The 20,000-nt window shown below is 41.2% G+C and overlaps 2 protein-coding genes and 1 pseudogene across 4 annotated transcripts in view; 1 reads left to right on the forward strand and 2 right to left on the reverse strand.

Annotated features, from left to right (window-relative positions):
• Positions 1-20,000, reverse strand: part of NCAPH2 (non-SMC condensin II complex subunit H2) — an 82,705-nt gene that overhangs the window by 61,834 nt on the left and 871 nt on the right. For all 3 annotated transcript variants that reach the window (XM_085855391.1, XM_085855390.1, XM_085855392.1), the window contains exon 2: positions 15,757-15,876. In XM_085855391.1, coding sequence (XP_085711517.1) covers positions 15,757-15,864 — 108 coding nt within the window. In that variant the 5' untranslated portion in view covers positions 15,865-15,876. The remainder of the gene's footprint in view (positions 1-15,756; positions 15,877-20,000) is intronic.
• On the reverse strand, positions 8,635-10,054 carry LOC147013527 (uncharacterized; annotated as a pseudogene).
• On the forward strand, positions 11,652-13,791 carry LOC147013528 (uncharacterized). Its single transcript, XM_085855734.1, has 2 exons — positions 11,652-11,672; positions 12,117-13,791. Exons 1-2 carry the CDS (start codon positions 11,652-11,654, stop codon positions 12,963-12,965), a joined length of 870 nt encoding a protein of 289 aa, XP_085711860.1. The 3' UTR covers positions 12,966-13,791.

Below are 20,000 nucleotides of genomic sequence, written 5' to 3' on the forward strand. Positions count from 1 at the left end.
TATTGTCCTGACAGATACGATGGGGACCCGCTTTCAGGACATAAAAACAAAGACACGTGATGACAAAGTCCGAGCAAACCTGTCACTATTGCTTGAAGTTGGTGATGCTGCTGCAAATGAAATGTGGTATCACAGAGATTGTTTATGAAATGTTGAACGCCAATGCTATTCTTTCAGATTTGATTGTACTGGAGTCGATGATAATATAACCAAGCATATGTGTGACATTGAAATTGTAAATGCAGTCAAATGTTCGCTCTCGTCTGGTGCTGTTCTAAATATGAATGATGTTAATTATGAGTATCTGTCAACTTTGACTGAACATGGTGTTAGTGTGGATAGCTCCGATTTCAAACGCCACCTAAAAAGTTTGATAACAGAAAATATCAGTACTGCTGAATTTGTCAGGCCCCATCAACTCAATGAAAGTGAGAATATCATCAATAGTAAAACCCTTTCAGTTGCTGTTGGTAAAGTAGTACCCCAAGATTCGGGGGAAACACTTAGCGACATTGTTAGAGTTACTAAGTTGCTTCGTGATGAGTTGTTGAATTGCAAAGATAAGTGGCACTTCACTGGTAACATGTCGTTTGAAAATCCACCAATGGTAGCTTTCTTTCTGAAGCAGCTACTCTTTGGCACAAATGCACACTCTGTTTCTGGTAAGCGGGATGGAGCCATAAAGAACACCGTCAGCATTGTATCACAAGTACTTGTGCAAAATGTAAAGAGCGTCAAGCAAGTTCGCCATAAGCCGAAGTCAGATGTTGGATTTGTGTCACACACAGAGACACCGCTGAATATTGGCTTGGCACTCTCTGTACACAACAAAGTACGCAGCAAACAGCTTGTCAAATTCCTGTCAGACCTACATCTTGGAACCAGCTACAGCAGTGTCCTCAACATCGAGAAGAGAGTGGAGTGTGGAGTGGTCGAGAGAATGAAATCCACTGATGACACTAGTGTCATCGATGCAGCAAGACAAGGAACGTCAACGCGAGACATGTATGTGTGGTCCCCAGACACAGATGTGTTCTTGTTGATAGATATTGTTGCCAAACACACCATCCCAGGACAATTGAAGATGTTAACTGGCAGAGGGAAATTCTTCCGGACAATTGACATCAAAGAGAGGTACACTGCGATTGGAACGAAGAAGTCAAAAGCTTTGATAGGACTGCACAACTTCACTGGCGCGGATTGGGGTGGAAAGTTCTTCAATATATCGAAGAAAGTGTGGATAACCAACTTCCTGCAACTACCTTCAAGCAGCAAGATTATCAAGACTTTCCAGATCTTTGGATGTCCAGACAGTCTTCCTGAAGCTGATGTTGTCAATGTCGAGATGTTAGTCTGCAGTATATACTCCAGCAAAGGTTTGTGCGGCACATTGCCAGATCTTCAATGGGAGCTGTTCAAGGTCAAGAACTTGGAAGGTGAAAAGCTTCCACCGACGTGAAGCACTCTGAAACCTCACATACAGCGTGCCAACCTGATGTCCAAAAGAGACAAAACCTACCAAGAACCAAGGCCAAAGAACCTGCTCCCAGAGGGCAATGGATGGAAACTAAATGACGACAAAAACCTTATACCAGTACAATGTCTCGAAAAGCCAGCACCACATGTAGTACTTGAACTAGTTAGATGTGGATGCAAACGTGCGTGCAAAGAGAAAGTGAATTGTTCATGCCATAAAAATCGCTTGCCATGCACAGCATTATGCAAATGCACCGACTGTGGAAACGTGAATGACTACAGTATTTGTGACGAAGATGACATGTAGCCAATCAGTTAGCCAATGTATTAAGATCAGCAAATGACCCAATAAGATTCATTTAAGATTCTACATTCATTTAGTCCATTGTTAGTATTCATCTTGATGTTGAGTGGAGTAATTACTGGTGGTAAAATGTGGTATGAATGTGTGATGATTACAGAAAGGTATATTTTTATTTCCTTTATTTGTATCAGTGCTATGAAGTCATGTCATGAATATTACATGTTTTATCATATAATACATTTGTTGTTTTTTTCTTATATATATATATATATATATATATATATATATATATATATATATATATATATATATATATATATATATATATATAAAAACATACACAATCATATCGTGTAAATATCACAGTATATGCCTAAATAATGTAGCAAAGGAAAGGCAATTCCTGACACAAACTGGTGCTGAAGTTGGTAAAATCTTCCAGTCACGAATGACTTATTTCTGCATTGGATACTTATCTGGGAAGAACATACTTCATAAAATATTGCTACGTTACTCTCATCGATTAGGCCTAGCATTAATTTATTGTACATATATTAAGTTAGAATTGTTTTATAGTAGGAGACAATCAAAGGTGCTGAAATGGACAAAATCTTAACCTGGTTCAGAGAAGGCGGATGTCATGGTTCACATATTCTGCATGTACAAGTAATATATTTGTTAATACATCAATAATTATTCAGGATATCAACTAAATATTTGGTATATAAATGAATGATGATATGAGGAAGACACCTGATTTTTTTCATAATTTTCCTATTCATATTTTAAGAGATAAATAGTTATATCAATATTAGCGCTTTCATTTCGGGCGATAAACTGCGAAATGACAGTACCCCCGTTTAAGCCCCCACAAAAACCCAAATTCCCAAAAGTGAAATTGCCACCCAAGTTTTTCTGTTTAGGCACACCCTATAGATGGCATTTAAACAATAAAATCGCTTTTGGCACGCAATTCCCACGGCATGACACGGTGAACCATACTAACCCGTCGCTTCGCTGACAGGAATATTAAGGAGGGGAGAAGAAAGAGCGGGAGGAGGGAGAGAGGAGGGGAGGGATAAAGGAAGGAGGGGAGGAATATACGAGGGAGGAAGTCGGGAGAGGGGAGTGATGAGGGAGGAGGGGTGGGGGAGCTCGGAGGGGTGAGGAAAGGGGGAGCTCGGAAGGGGGGAAGAGTGAGGGGAGGGGTGGGGAAAGTGACGCCTCACCAAACGGTGCTATACAGTGCACTTCGGGATGGGGGGGTTGGAACAAGGAGAATGGGGGATAGAGAAGGAGGGAAAGGAGAGGGGGAGGGGGGTTGGGAGGAAGTGAGCGCAGGGGTTCTCGACTTGCGTTTGGTAGTGGGACCTGTGGAGAATGAGGGAAGGGTGGAGGGAGAATAGTACCGGATTGAACGAAATAGGGGATGTGAAAACAGCACGTTGATACAGTACACAGAGACTGCCGGGAGATATCCATGGGGGGTGGGGGGTGCCGGGTGGAGAAGGGATGCGCTAAGCGTGAGTGGAGGTGGAGGGAAGGGAGCATGAAGGAAAGGGGAAGGCAGCGCAAGGGTAAGAGAATGTGGCGTGAGGGGAAGGGAAGGCAGCGTGAGGGGAAGGGAAGGCAGCGTGGGGGAAGGGAAGGCAGCGTGAGGGGAAGGGAATGTCGCATGAATGGAAGGAAAGGAAGGCAGTGTGAGGGGAAGGGAAGGGAAGGTAGCATGATGGGAGCATAAGGGAAGGGCGATAAAACATGCCCAGACAGCAACATTTTCTTTTTACCTGCCGCGTTCTATATAAAACCGGGCGAGAGCATTCAAAACCCACGCGATGTACCTGGCAAAGGCCTGCCTGTATGCATGCATACTCGCACATGCAGCGACCTTTGCAATCCTCCGGTCGGCTCACTCCCAATCTGATTCGTACATGCTACCCTATGGGGAAGCATTTTTAAATTCAAAACTAAACCATCAGTCCTTAACAGTCCCCTTGACAGAAGGGGAGGGGTGGGGAAGCAGGGGCTAGGGCAAGGAGTGGGAGGGAGAGGGAGCGGAGAGGAAAGGGTGGGGGAGAGGAGAGGGGCCAGAGTGAGGGAGAGGGGTGGGAGGGAGAGAGGGAGAGGGATGTGAGGGAGAGAGGCAGAGGGGTGAGAGATGGAGAGGGGAGAGAAAAGGGAGGGGGAGAGAGGGGAGGGGGAGAGAGGGGAGGGGGAGAGAGGGGAGGAGGGAGAGGGGGATTCTGGCAGATGTGATGAACAGTTTAATGTCCAGGTAAGAGACAGCACACAGACTGATGAATCTCCCAGCGTGTGAAATACCAAGATGACAGTTAATAGCTGGGTAGGGATTGAAAACCAGGCAAGACAGCTGAGAGCGAGCGTGCGTAGGTCTCGGCTGTCCTGCCATGATATGGTGATTCATTACTTTATAACAACTGAAAACATTTTTTACTCATTGTTAACATCTCATATATTTTGGCTTCCTTACTCCGGTATCGAATTGTGGTATCACCATCAAGGCTTGAAAAGCACGTGCGCCAAGTTGCTTAACCAAGAACTCCAACAAAACGTTTGAAGAAACTTTTAAAAACGAAACGTTTAATGTTCAGCTCCGCCACCAAAGGTGAAGGAGGTTATGTTTTCACCACCTCTCTGTCTGTCTATCTGTCTGCATACAGGATCTCTCAAAAACTTGTCAACAGATACGGATAAAAGTTGGTGGGTAGGTTCGGTGTGTCACAAGGCCGAACTGATTAGAATTTGGTTAAGATCCGAATCAGGATCCGACTACGAGAATTTTAAAAGTGATTCTTCACCATTGAGAGATACGGATAAACTAACATATATCACGACATCTCAGAAAGTTGTAGATGGATTCGGATGAAAGTACGTGGACTGGTTGGGTGTGTGACCATGACAAATTGATTAGATTTTGGTGAAGATCTGAATCCGGATCTGGATACGAGAATTATTTAATTTTTAAAGTGGTTCTTCACCATTGAGAGATGGGGCCAAAAACAATATAGTACTGTATAGCATGATATTTCAAAAATATATTGGGCCTGATATGTTCTCGTGGATCAGGCATCACGTGGTGGAGGTATGCGCTCCACTGAGTGCCCTTCTAGTTTTTATACGTATTTATGTTTGCAAAAGTGACGGGTCATACAATAAAGGACGATTGAACAAAAAGGGGAAATGTGGTGCAAAATAAAACTGCACATTTTCAGTGAGCCAGCCATCGCCCGATGCACCGCAGAACAACGTGGGTGCAATGCGGGCGAGTGGCCCATGAACTTTGTTCAAGTCAATCAATATTCAGTGACAATGCGGATAATTTAGAGTGCTCGCCAAGTGGCTCAAGTACTCATGGAAGCACTCCAACGAAACGGTTGATAAGGAACGGCTCGCTTGGCAAGCGATTAACAATCACCGATCCGTCATATTAAACACCTCCAGGCAGTAAAAAGAAAACATTGCTGTTTGAGTGTGTTTTATTGCCCTCGTGATGCCCTGGTATGTTGCCTACCCTACCCTCATGCTTCCGTTCCTTGCCCTCACGCTGCCTTCATTGCCCTTACGCTGACTTCATTCCACTTACGCTGCCTTCCTCTCCCTCACACTGCCTCCCCTTCCCCTCATGCTGTTTCACCCCATCACGCTACCTCTCCCCCCCCCACCCTCCCACTTCCCTCCCCTTGCACTGCCTTCCCCTCCCCTCCCACTGCCTTCCCTTCCCCTCCCCTTGCACTGCCTTTCTCTCCCCTCGCACTGCCCTCCCCTCATGCTGCCTTCCCCTCCCCTCACGCTGCCTTCCCCTCCCCTCCCTTCCCCTCCCCTCACAATGCCTTCCCCTCCCCTCATGCTTCCTTCCCTCCCTCCTCGCACTGCCTTGCTTCTCTCCCCTCTCCTCATGCTATCCTACTCCAAAAACCTCCACCACCACTGTACATCTCTACGGAGGTCGAGGAGAGGAAGGGTTGTCAAAGAATGTATGAATTGGACGAATGAAAGCTGTTTTTTTTTGTTTTTTTAACAGTCAGAACTGCTTCTCTGATCAATTCCGCAATTTTTCTCAGGTGAAGAGATTCCAGAGCTTATTAGTACATGAGCCCATCCAAAAATTGCTTCCATGAGAGGGCACCAGACTTTGTTTGTTTTATCTTATGTATATGCCCATGGACATAACAAAACAGTATGATGGATTTCTCAGTAGAGTAGCTCAAGTTTTCTCTGGGATTTTGAAGATATCATGATTTTATGGCGAAGCAGGTGCCAAATTGAGCCTCAAAAATTGCACATTCCATGAAATATGTTTTGAATAAAGACAAAAAACACTTGTTTTATGAGTTGTTTTCTATTGTGTGCATGTGAACAAGGTATGTTTGGTTGACAAAACATTTTTTCTCACAATTTGATAATTTAGAGCCTAAGTTGGGTCCTGAAGGCATTGGATAGGCATTGAGGTCCACTTTAGAAATGATTATGAAAAAGCTTCAGGAACAATTATTGGCATAATGTAAATCATCCTAGTAAAGGTTGTTATTTAGGTGATATTTAAATTATAAGCATTAATCCTAATAACATTATTCATCTTGTGTTCACTAACATGAATCCCTCAGAGAGTGACAAGATGAGATCCAGGGAGCTGAGATTCACAACTCTTCTCATGTTTGACGATGCTGGGTATGATTTAAGTTCAATTTGATAAATATAGTTTTATAAGCGTGTGTATGATTATTTAAGGTAATTCATATCTTCTTCCAATTAACCTTAGAAATTGACTTCGAAGCCACACAGCTATGCCAAGTGACACTTAACAAAGATGAAAAATATATGCATTTATTGTTATATCTCCAATTGATAAATATTTGCTCTATTCTGTATCATTGCAGGTGAATAAATAATGGATGCACCTCAGAAGCCACTCAAAAGGCCTCGTGTTGAGGAGAGGACCTGTATAATCTGTGCAGTGAGTGCGCCAATCAGTGAGCTCACCAACCCAAAGGATCCACAGTCCAGAGAATTGTTTCAGAACGCTGCCAGGATACAAAACTTTGTAGGCGAGTGGCCAAATTAAAAAATTACCCCCGTGTGGGGGTGACGGTCATCTCTATAATACCACAAGTTCTCAATGTTCAGTTCAGGTAACCGCGAAACAGTCCAAACTAACTGTTTAGATTGAAATAGTTCACAGAGATACACGAGGATCATACTACTAATGACATAATTAATAAATATGTATCGTTCATTTAGTACCCCGATTAACACATCAGAATCTCCAGTAAGTGCAATACGTGGTTTTCCGGTCTGTCCACTCTCTGGGGACATTTCACTTCCGGTTGTAGAAAAAAAACGAAAAAAATAGGCTTAGCTCTCGGAGATTATGATAATCCTGTAGATTATTCTTCACTGATTTTAATGCAACTTTCAGAATGAAAATTGGTCAAGTATTTATAGAGATATTGAGGTTTGAAAAATCGTTAGAGTTAGCAAATTCATAAATTATTAATTCCACAGAAGTTTCGTGACACTGCACAAAGTAACATGTCAGGTATGAAAAAACATTTTGTATGCCAGATTCATTAATTATTAATTCATTAATTATGGAATGTACTCATTGATATATTAATCAGAAAGCTTGAAGCATGTAGCATAATTTATCACTTATCCCCTCATCTGGGATCCGTGGCCTCGCCCCACAGCCTGCAGCCCTATGTCCACCGGTGATTATGTTAGATATCGGCACAATCGAGAGGAGCCTGCGAATTATCCCTGCTGATGCACTGAATTGATGCAATCGTTCGGCCAGAATATTCGTTGTCAAGATGTTGCGTGATTAAATCACCAATACAGTCACTCGAATTTATACCGTCGACATACTTCTTAACAATCACCTTCGCCCCAGAAACCACAGTCGATCTGAACCACGCTGGCCACTGCTCAGACGCCATGACCGGACTACTGCGCAGTTCTACTATGCAGTTTAGTGAAAGATGACTCGGCATTTTGGCGTGCGCGCACGAAATTATATTTTGAAAATAAATGCCGACGTTTACATTTCGGGTTTTGAAACTTTTGCACCTTCGGCGGAAAATGCATAAATATAGAAGGCTAAAAATGTGTTTTATATTTATATTTCATTTCTCCTTCCTTCCTTCTTTGCGAATCGCATCGGCGTTTTTGGCCATCTTCCAGATCACGTGACGATCAAACGGGAAGGAAATTCAAAAATCTGTCCGGTTAGATACAAGATAATATTTTTTACTATCATAATCGATAAACAGTTGCCGAATATCTTGTAGAATAGCAGACGAGATAGGTTTTGAAAATGGCGATTTTTATAACTTACGTGACCCCGTGACCTCGTCCCTGACCTTGAACCCGGACAAAAGTTATATTGTTGTGCAACACTCATCAACCTCTACCCACATACCAAGTTTCATCAAGATTGGAAAGAAAAATTGTTGACGGACGTATGGACGGACGGACGGACGGACGTACGGACATTTGGTCTGGCTTTATTAGGTCATCTCGGAAGAGATGACCTAAAAAGGGGCCTAAAATTGTGAGAAACCCCTACCCACGGTAGAACAAGTCACAACCTATTTTTTTCTTGAAGAGGGATGTTTGGGGAGTTAGAAAATCATGGTTGTGAACCTGAGATCATTGCACAACATTTTGAAAATCACGTTTACATATGTACCACTGCAGACTGCAAAAATGGATTTAATCGCCACAGATTTTGGCTCATATATTTGTTAATACTGGTGCTACAAATACAAATTTGGTACCAAAATGTGCGGAATGATGACATATATATATATATATATATATATATATATATATATATATATATATATATATATATATATATATATATAAACCATTTGTGATGTAACAAAGGCTTTTGTGTGACCTACAGGCAAAAATAGTGGAATTTTACTCAACAAATCAGCTTCGGGTTTACCAATAAATATCAACAAAAACATTAATTACTTCAAAAATATTGGACTTGCAGTCATACTTGTTACATCAACATAATCCAAGTTTATTTACCCTTTGAAACATATATCTAATGATATAATTGTCAATGAAATGATATAGTTATAACTGAAATTATATGTCACCCCACTAATGCTGACCTATAGAAATCCCGAAGCAGATATGCAACATGAAGAATTGACTTAAGATTCTGACACAATTGTGAAAGTGACTTTTATAGACATCATGTTGATATAAGCTATTTCACATATGACGATAATGAATTCATAACATGCACTGTAACTTGTGTACATCTATTACATGAAGTAATACATGTCGTACATTTAAAAGTTCAGTCACGCTCTTCATCAGTGCTGTCGTCAAAGACAACAGAATCATCAACATTTGGACAATCGTCTGCCCTACACAAGCAGAATTCAGTGCAGGTCAGTCCTGCAGAGATACAATGACATGTTCTGCTCTGCCTACAGTCATCGTCGGTGCAGCGTATGTTTTGAAGAACTTTGGGGATGTAAATATCCTCCGAGGCAGTTTGATCAACAGCCACAGACATGAGGAAACGTCTCACCTCATTATGGGACACACAGTGTCCTAATTCATGAAGCATGTCAATGAGATGCTTGCTTCCCAATTCATGATGCACCTGCAAAGCTAAACCAAGCGTTATTGTGGAGTACACTCGACGGCTCTGTGATATTATATTGTGACAAATGGCGATCGTCCTCAGGTTGTTCTTCATAACACCTTCATCACTACAGCTGGTTACATTCGTGTGCGATTTCTCACTGGTGCACCACTGAATAAAGTCGTAGAGTGTATTAGGAACAAATTCTGCACAGTGCTGAATATCTGTTTCCTCGACAGGTGCATACATATTTCCAACATGCTCGATGTCAGCCATGTGCTTCCTCAGGATACCAGCTGCAGCATGCAAAGTATGCATTTCACTATCTGTGGCTGATGGTACATCAGACGGGATGTCTTCATATTCTGGTTCATCAGTCTTGCTCTGCAGAATCGTGGCTTTTCTCAGGGCATCACATAAGGTCACAGAAGAAGAGCATATGATGTCAGTGTGGCCATAAAATGTTACACAGACTATTTGGTCACCATAATATTTAGTTAATCGCTCCTTCAACTTCCAAGTTTTATACTGTTCTGCATTCGTGGTACCCAGTGAAACCAAATATCCAACGTATTCATCTTTCAGATGAACGAGGGTTGTCACTGTCTTAGTTTTGGAGAACACAGTTTGTTCCAGATAACATTTCACTTCATCAAAAGCTTCATCATGTAATGTGCCCATTGTTTCCTCTCCTGATTTAGAATTGCAGCAGTGATGTTCCTTTCTGAAATATAGTGTGAATAGTATAGCCTGTGGTACTTGGCATCATAGGCGAACAAATCTGGAAAGGCAAGCATGCGCATGTGTATTTTATCGTCTTGTCTTTTGTCAGCTGCTGCCAGAACTTTTTCTCTGGTGGACTGTCCAGTTCCTGTAGATAACGGTGTAAGCTTGTTTCTGGAAGTGTTGGATTTTCCACAAATGAAGCAGTTATTCCTGATGTCAAACCCAGCTATTTCATTTCTGCTGATTCTTGTGTGTTCTGTTGCCACAGATGTGCATGGTTGCTGGTCACTCTCACTGGGGTTGGATGTGGAGATATTTGACTTGCTGGTATACTTGGCCCGACACGATTTGTGGAATGATACTTTCAAATCAAGACTCAATATGTCTTGTTGCAAAGGCCAGATACTTTCGTAAACGTCATCTTTTCTGATTTGACTTGCTTTGAAGATTGCACTCAAACCATTAAATGTTGGGTTCTTTACAACTTCTTGCTTTTTAGGGTTGAGGGGTTTAAAGCATATGATGCAGTGGTCAGTATCAATTTTACGACGCTTCACAACAGGTGGTTCCAGATCCATAATTGCAGATCAATTGTCAGCACAAGCATCTGAAATGAAATAATTAAAGATAAGTATATATCAGTAGTTTTAGAAAAAGGCGATCAAGCTCAAAAATTGATTTTCTGCAACTGGATTTAAAATCATTCTTGTTTGGTTAATGCATATATATCTATCTATAATTCCAGCAATCTCTGTGTGTGTGTCTGTGTGTGTGTGTGTGTGACCGCTGTTTCTCGACAACCTCTGGTCTGATCTAATTGAAACTTGCCAGGTATATTGGTGGGGACCTGAGGATGTGCCTTTTCAAGGTTTGATATTAATCGGACAAGTGCTTCCCAAGTTATGGCCATTTATTTACCAAACCAATGGCAAGACACGTTGTTGCATGGGCGTGGCCGATGGGGAAGGGAAGCACAGCCACATTCACCTTTACGGGTTACAACGTACAGGCTTCCGGAGAGTGATGACTTCGTGGATTCTAATAATTTCTCGATTTCTTATGCCAATTTATAGATAAACACAATGGCCCAAGTTATGATAGTTTTCATATTAGACGGTGTATAAATTTCGGGAACATCAGAATGCTGGTATGCTCCGAACCAGGAAGTAAATTTTTTCTCTCTTCTCTTCTCTTTTTGTTTTTCCTTGCCACGACATTGCGAAAAGGTAAAATACGTTGGCGCTAATTGAATAATTGGGTATTAAAAATAAATTGCGAATAATCGTATCAGCGAATAATATCGAACTTCCAGGTCACGCACGTACGGGCACGTGAGAGCGAAGAAACGGCCTGTGTGGTTTATTTACTTATTTATTTATTTTTTACGGGCACGTACTAGTGTATTATAAATTAATCAATGTCGGTTACTTTTAGGGGGGGTGACGTATGATTTTGGTAATAACTATTAATTCAACTAATTTATCTTTATGAGTTATATTTCTAAAAAGGAGAATGATAGAGGGTTATTTTGATGTAATGTGTAGTAATACAACTCAAATACTTATGAAGAAATTAATTGTTTAGTTGATATTTATTGGTAAACCTGAAGCTGATTTGTTGAGTAAAATTCCACTATTTTTGCCTGTAGATCACACAAAAGTCTTTGTTACATCACAAATGGTTTTTACAGATATATATGTCATCATTCCTCACATTTTGGTACCAAATTTGTGTTTGTCGCACCAGTATTAACAAATATATGAGCCAATATGAGCCAACATCTGTGGCGATTAAATCCATTTTTGCAGTCTGCAGTGGTACATATGTAAACGTGATTTTCAAAATGTTGTGCAATGATCTCAGGTTCACAACCATGATTTTCTAACTCCCCAAACATCCCTCTTCAAGAAAAAATAGGTTGTGACTTGTTCTACCTTGGGTAGGGGTATGCCACCCAAAACCTCATTTGGCCACTAGCCTATTGATGCCATCCTTAATTTCTGTGAATATGATTATGACTCAAAACTATGGTATCATAGAAACTGTCATTCTTCTTTCACTCACAAGAAAACACTTGCCAGCCTTTCATCCAAAGAAGACTCTTCTGCTGGCACAGATCCCTGGAAATCCTTGTGTGATGACCCTAGTTCATCTCGTGTTATGGATAAAATTTGTATTTTCTGTGACAAGAAAACCAAATACATCACAGGATCCAAAACCCATGAACCACTCATGCAGTCTTTAGAGCTCCGTTCTGATGACAAGGTTCGACAAGCAGCCATTAGGCAATTTGACAATAAAATTCTGGCCATAACATCACGAGAACTCGTGGCAGCAGAGGCCCACTATCATAAGACCTGTTACAGAAATTACACGAGGGATGAGAAACCCAAAGCTGTGACTGCAACTATGGCAAACGAAGACGTGGCCTACCAAGAAGCAGAACAAGAATCACACATGATGTTGTTCAAGCACATAAGGGACACTATTTTCAATAATCCTCAGGCTATTCGCCTGACTCATCTAACTGACAAACTTGTAGAATTCATGAGAACATATGGCTTCCAAGATGTGAAGAAACAGACCAAAAATCACATCCGCCATAAGTTGGAGGCAGAATTTTGTCAGTCTCTCCACTTCATCACTGAGACAAATGGTAGGGTTCTTGTATATCCTGATATTCTATCACTTGCACAAGCCCTTACAGATAATGTTATGCTCAAGGATAAGGTCCAGGAACTAAAGTCTACAAATGACATAAGACATGTCATCAACCAATCTGCAGTATACGTACATCAGAGACCAGTCAGCGCATTTAGTGGATGAGGAAAATTGGCTGCTCTGAAACTTCTTTGAAGGAGAATGTCCAGTTCCAAGAGGCATTCAGAAAACTAGGGCAAGATTGAACATTGTCTGCAGAATTACTGACAAATCTGGAGGTGTTCACTTGTCGTCTTTACGTGGCTCAGACAGACATCTCAGAAGTCAATGAAATGCAGTACCAATTATTCAGAATCAAGAACGGAAACGTAGACTCTTCACAGTTGCCTCCATGCAAGGATTGCCTGAAGATGCATGCTGTGAGGGCAAACTACCAAGCAGCCATTTGGCAGAGATCCCTGACCAGCAAGCCCAGCATACAAAATCCTATTGACAGTAATGGGTGGATGTTGGATGAAGTGGGACAGCTTGCAGTCAACTGGATGACTGGTCCCATAGCCCCCGATGTTGTCCTGGAGTTCCTGTCTTGCAAGTGCAAGAGAAGCTGCCAGTTGCCATCTTGTCAGTGCATGGTGAATGGCTTGAAGTGCACAGATGCCTGCAGCCTACAAACATGTGACAACATGAAGGATCATGAGGAAAATGATGACTTCACGGATTCTGACAGTTCAGAGAGTGATGATGAATGAACGAACAGATGTGAACTGTATATGTATTTGATGTTTGGTATTGTCTGATTCATGGATTTATACTGGAAGTATATGTTTTATTTTGATCATGTATTACTTTGAACTACTATGTCTGGGAAGAGAAGTATATGTATCACAATGACTTTCCAACAAAATGTACTTGAAAGATATCATATTGTTTGTCACCATGTCAATTTAATGTTATTCTTGCTATAGTGATCTTTGGTTTACTGAAGGCAACTATAGGAAAGATTTAGCTCTGTAATTATCATATTTGTGTCCTGAATATAAATAAGTCATGTACATGAAGTATGTGAGGAAATGTGTGTATGAAAACAGCAAGTATGAAACCTGTTGTGCTGTTTGTGTCAAGGCTTTGGGTCAATAATAGAATAATCAGTTAATTATGGTTCAAATCTCTGAGAAAACTTCAGAATGTATATTAGTTTGAGGTCTAACATGTTTTGATAACTGTACATTTTATAATGATGAACAATGAGTCTCAGAAACAATTTTAAATGGTCTGATAAAGTTTGTACTTTTAAATATGTTCCTCTTAGTCTTTTTTTCTGGTTTTCTACCCCTCTCTCCCACATTTAGCTGTACAGAAACTAAGCTACTCTCCAGAAATGTCCATCATGCTGTTTTGAGTTACAGATACATATAGGTAACAGAAAATAACTAAAAAATCTGGTGCCCTCTTATGGTAGCAATTTCCAGTATTTGGCCATGTAGCTCATCGACTATATAGTGCATGTGTAAATCCTTTCTACAATTCACCGACTGGTGTTTTGGGGTTTGTGGGTTTGTTTATTCGTCGGGCTACTCCTCTGACACTGATGGCCCAATTATATCCAGACTTGCTGCAGAGGATCAGCATGACCCCTCACCTCACTCCCCACTACCCCTCACCTCACTCCCTCCCCCCTCCCAGAGTGTATTGTGACGTGTGGTGAGGCATCACTCACCCTCTCCCCCCCACTCCTTGCTCTCGCCTCCTCCCACTCCTTACTCGCTCTCCAACCCCACTCCTCCCCTCCAACCCCACTCCTTGCTCTCGTCTCCTCCCACTCCTTGCTCTCGTCTCCTCCCATTCCTTACTCGCTCTCCAACTCCACTCCTCCTCCCCTCCCCACTCCTCCCCCACCCCCTCTCCTGCCCCCCACCCACTCCATCAGTGAAGTGACGTGTTGTATTTTCTGTCTGTCTTTCTGACCATCGATACAATCGGCCCCACCAGTAGTAACCCCATCATATTGTATACTGTTGGAATCCTTTTGCCTTCCGCACGACGTGTCGGTACCTCTGCTTGTTAATAGCAAATGCAGTGACCTTCATACTTAACGCGTGCACATGAGAGAATAGGAAACAACAACAACAACAACTACACAATACCCCTGGCAATTTGGAATCCGTGTCGTTGGCTATGACCCTTTTGCTTCCGGTTTTTTTTTAACGCTGTGCGGTGTATAAACACGATTGGGTTTTATTTCTATCTTGTGAATATTACTTAACGCGTGCACATGAGAGAATAGGAAACAACACAATACCGTGGCAATTTGGAATCCGTGTCGTTGGCTATGAACCTTTTGCTTCCGGTTTTTTTTTTTTTTAACGCTGTGCGGTGTATAAACACGATTGGGTTTTATTTCTATCCTGTGAATATTACTTAACGCGTGCACATGAGAGAATAGGAAACAACAACACAATACCGTGGCAATTTGGAATCCGTGACGTTGGCTATGACCCTTTTGCTTCCGTTTTTTTTTTTTTTTGCTTCTGTTTTTTTTTTGTTTCCGGTTTTTGTCATGTGGAATGATGCATGCCGGGAGATAAAGGCATCGTCGGAGACATGAAACACCCAAATAATATCAGACATGGTGTATATTTCCTCCACTGATTTTAATAAAGATATCTCCCGCATCATCAAAAAATAATTTTTAATCGTGATTTACATTATTTGATCGTTGATCCCGAATCCAGGCCGAAGTAACCGGAAATTGCAGCATAGTCTGCTTTGCACCTGAATGACCTCAGATCTGTCAAAATCATCAGCTGTGCGGCGCTTACATGCACCACGGTATAGTTGGCAAGTATACTGTTGTGAACAAGTTATAGGTAAAGTCAGAAGCGAATGCAAGAAGAATTCTACGTTCGCTTCTCGGCTTTGCCTATTCCATATTAATCAAACAAACACCATTAATTACCTGTTCCAGGTATTCCTCGAGCTGGCTGGCAACATCCACATTCCAGTTCTGAGCGAGATCTCGAATCGGTTGGAGAAGGTGAACAAACCTCGTCTCCATGTCATCCATTCCTGAGCTTTGCTGTATTTTGGACATTCACGTTTTAAAAGGAGATCCGAAAATGGAAAAGGAGAAAATATTACATTATAAATCATACTGTACTGTATATTACATTATACTGTACTATATATTACAATATACTGTGCTGTAGATCACATTATACTGTGCTGTATATCACATTATGCTGTACTGTATATTACATTACATTATACTGTACTGTGTATTACATTATACATTTTCCTGTGTATTACATTATACTGTACTGTGTATTACATTATACATTTTCCTGTGTATTACATTATACTGTACTGTGTATTACATTATACATTTTACTGTATATTACATTATACATTTTACTGTATAATACATTATACTGTACTGTGTATTACATTATACTGTACTGTATATCACATTATACTGTACTGTGTATTACATTATACATTTTACTGTGTATTACATTATACTGTACTATGTATTACATTATGCTGTACTGTGTATTACATTATACATTTTACTGTGTATTACATTATACTGTACTGTATATCACATTATACTGTACTGTGTATTACATTATACTGTACTGTATATCACATTATACTGTACTGTGTATTACATTATACATTTTACTGTGTATTACATTATACTGTACTATGTATTACATTATGCTCTACTGTGTATTACATTATACATTTTACTGTATATCACATTATACTGTAATGTATATTACATTATACATTTTACTGTGTACTGCATTACACTGTACTGTATATCACATCACACTGTACTGTATATCACATTATACTGTACTGTATATCACATCACACTGTACAGTATATAACATTACACTGCACTGTATATTACATTATACTGCACTGTATATTACATTATACATTTACTGTACATTACATTACACTGTACTGTATATTACTTATACTGTGCTGTATATTACATTACACTGCACTGTATATTACATTATACTGCACTGTATATTACAAGATCTTCTTTTGGCTGCTCCCGTTAGGGGTCGCCAAAGCGGATCATCCGTTATGATCCGCATAATGATTTGGCACAGTTTTTACACCGGATGCCCTTCCTGACACAACCCTGGTCGCCTCTTACAACACAGGGATATGGTGGGGCGCGGTAATTTGGTCACAGGAAACTTGGTCACGGTAAAACGGTCACAAGGTAATTTGGTCACAGTAATTCGGTCACGGTAATTCGGTCACAAGGTAATTTGGTCACGGTATTATTATTATTATTATTATTATTTATTATTCACTGCATTTAAGGCCAGTAAGGCCCAAGAGGGTCATTCCATGTCAAATCATCAAAGAATCTGCCGTCATCTCTCAGGTTTTTGTAAAACTTTGGGAACCAATTGGGACCCATGAAAAACGGCAAGAACTCAAATATTTTTGCTAACAGCCTCTTAATTAGTGAGATACAGACTAACGAACTTTGGACTAATTAGCACGACGTCGCGAATTCAAATGGCCATATCTCCAAAAGTATAACACCTAGAGAGCTGGTTTTGGTGTCATTTTAAAGGTATTTTCATGCCCTATGAATTTGTCTGGGCAACATTTTCCGACCTCCAACCACAAAAAAGTTATCACAAAATATAAACTTCAATTGTGAATCCCCAAAAAATGTATCCTTCAAATTTCCTCAAATTCATCCCAGAGGTACCTTATGATGTCAAGAAGCTTCCACATAAGTTTTGTGATGGGCACTCCATTAGTTTCTGAGATATGAGCAATAATGTACATGTACGTATGGCATATAGGTTCGAAAATCAGCATTTGTAATGTATTATACAATCATTCTAACCCAGCCATGACAGGGAACACAGGGAATGACCATCAATTTCTTTGAAGTATCATATACTTTCATTTTCAACTGGGCCTGAGGGGAAGAAACAAGTGCTGCTGTTGCTGCATTGAAGAGGACATTGAAAGCCTAAGTCAGGTTAGTGAACACTGTGTACTTGAACTCACTTATTGATTGTATAATACATTACAAATGCTGATTTTTGAACCTATATGCCATACGTACATGTACATTATTGCTCATATCTCAGAAACTATTGGAGTGCCCATCACAAAATTTATGTGGAAGCTTCTTGACAACATAAGGTACCTCTGGGATGAATTTGAGGAAATTTGAAGGATACATTTTTGGGGGATTCACGATTGAAGCTTATATTTTGTGATAACTTTTTTGTGGTTGGAGGTAGGAAAATGTTGCCCAGACAAATTCATAGGGCATGAAAATACCTTTAAAATGACACCAAAACCAGCTCTCTAGGTGTTATACTTTTAGAGATATGGCCATTTGAATTCGCGACGTCGTGCTAATTAGTCCAAAGTTCGTTAGTCTGTATATCACTAATTAAGAGGCTGTTAGCAAAAATATTTGAGTTCTTGCCGTTTTTCATGAGTCCCAATTGGTTCCCAAAGTTTTACAAAAATCTGAGAGATGACGGCAGATTCTTTGATGATTTGACATGGAATGACCCAAGAGCAGTCATAAACATTTTCATTTCATGGCCGGCGAATCTTGTTGGCATAATGACGTATTGACCAAGTTTACTGACTACTATAATGGAATCGATTCTGTCTCTCTCAACTTTTAAATTCCGATTCCATTATAGTAGTCAGTAAACTTGGTCAATACGTCATTATGCCAACAAGATTCGCCGGCCATGAAATGAAAATGTTTATTACCGCTCTTGGGCCTTACGGGCCTTTAAATGCAGTGAATAATAAATAATAATAATATTTATTATTGCTATTGGGCCATATTGGCCTTAAATGCAGTGAATCTATATATTAACACTGAAGGACCAATTTTGTTCTCCTCCTAGCGGTCGCGTCACGTTTTTCTCGGTACTGTGACCTGGACTGAAAGACACTTCGTACCTGTAAGAGTGTATCGCACATAGTGGCAAGAGTTAACTTTCAACTCTGAAGCAGAATAAACACTTTTCGTTTTACATTCGTTTACATGGCGACGTGTGACGTCACCACTGAGAGGAGTCAGGACGTCCTGACATCATTACGTCTCTCGTCGACAGACCGTCACCGCTGAGAGGTGTAATTCCACTCCTCGAGAATAGCGTCTGCAATGTAAAACTCTTCTGCACATGCTGACTCCCTCAGAATGTGAATTTGACACAAAAAATGTAACAAGAAACATTGTATCTTCTATATATTAATACTGAAGGACCAATTTTGTGGTCCTCCTAGCGTTCGCGTCACGTTTTTCTCGGTACTGTGACCTGGACTGAAAGAGACTTCGTACCTGTAAAAATGCATCGCACATAGTGGCAATCGTCAACTTTCAACTCTGAAGCAGAATAAACACTTTTCGTTCAGACGGGGGCGAGGAGTGAAGAGGCGGGGGCGGGGGATGAAGAGACGGAGGCAGGGAGTGAAGAGGCGGGGGGCAAGGTCAGCAAATTGAAAGCGGGAGACGGGGGAAATGGGGCGGGGGATGAGTGGGCGGGGGCTGGGGTGAATTAGGCGGGGTTGAGTGTGAGGGGGTGGACAGGGGCGGACGCCCAGGGGCAAGTGGGGCGGGGAATCAAGAGACGGGGGACGGGGAGTGAAGAGGCGGTGGCGGGGCTGGGTAATTACATTTTTGGGTGGGGGTAAGCAAATTGAAGGCGGGGGGTGGGAGGCGGGGGGGATGCGGCAGGGGCGGGGGATGAGTAGACGGGGGCAAGCACACCCTATCCAGTCCATGTCCCTCGAGTGTGGGTGAGCTGGTGAGGGTGGTTGAATGAACGGAATCCGTCTGTGACGGGGTTTCGGCTAGTAATAAATAGTAATAATAATACCGTGACCAAATTACCTTGTGACCGAATTACCGTGACAAAATTACCTCATGACCGAATTACTGTGACCGTTTTACTGTGACCAAGTTTCCCGTGACCAAATTACCTACATTCGATATGGTACACCTATTTTAACCGGGGCATACACTGGGCCCAGTACACTGGTACTCACTTCGCTGACCTCGGAAGGATGACAGGCTGAGTCAACCCCCTGGTGTATTAATTCAAGTGGCCAACGGGGCTTGAACTCAGGACCTCTTGGATCCCAAGCCGCTGCCCTAACCACTACGCAAACACCAGGCTT

This window comes from Eptatretus burgeri, chromosome 14, assembly GCF_056783735.1.
Source record: "Eptatretus burgeri isolate ZD-2024b chromosome 14, Ebu_testis_v1, whole genome shotgun sequence".
Classification (NCBI taxonomy): domain Eukaryota; kingdom Metazoa; phylum Chordata; class Myxini; order Myxiniformes; family Myxinidae; genus Eptatretus; species Eptatretus burgeri.

Coding starts and splice junctions, on each gene's coding strand:
- LOC147013528 (XM_085855734.1), top strand. CDS start 11,652: ATGATAGAGGGTTATTTTGAT. Junction 11,673..12,116: donor TGATAGAGGGTTATTTTGAT/GTAATGTGTAGT, acceptor TTTGGCCACTAG/CCTATTGATGCCATCCTTAA.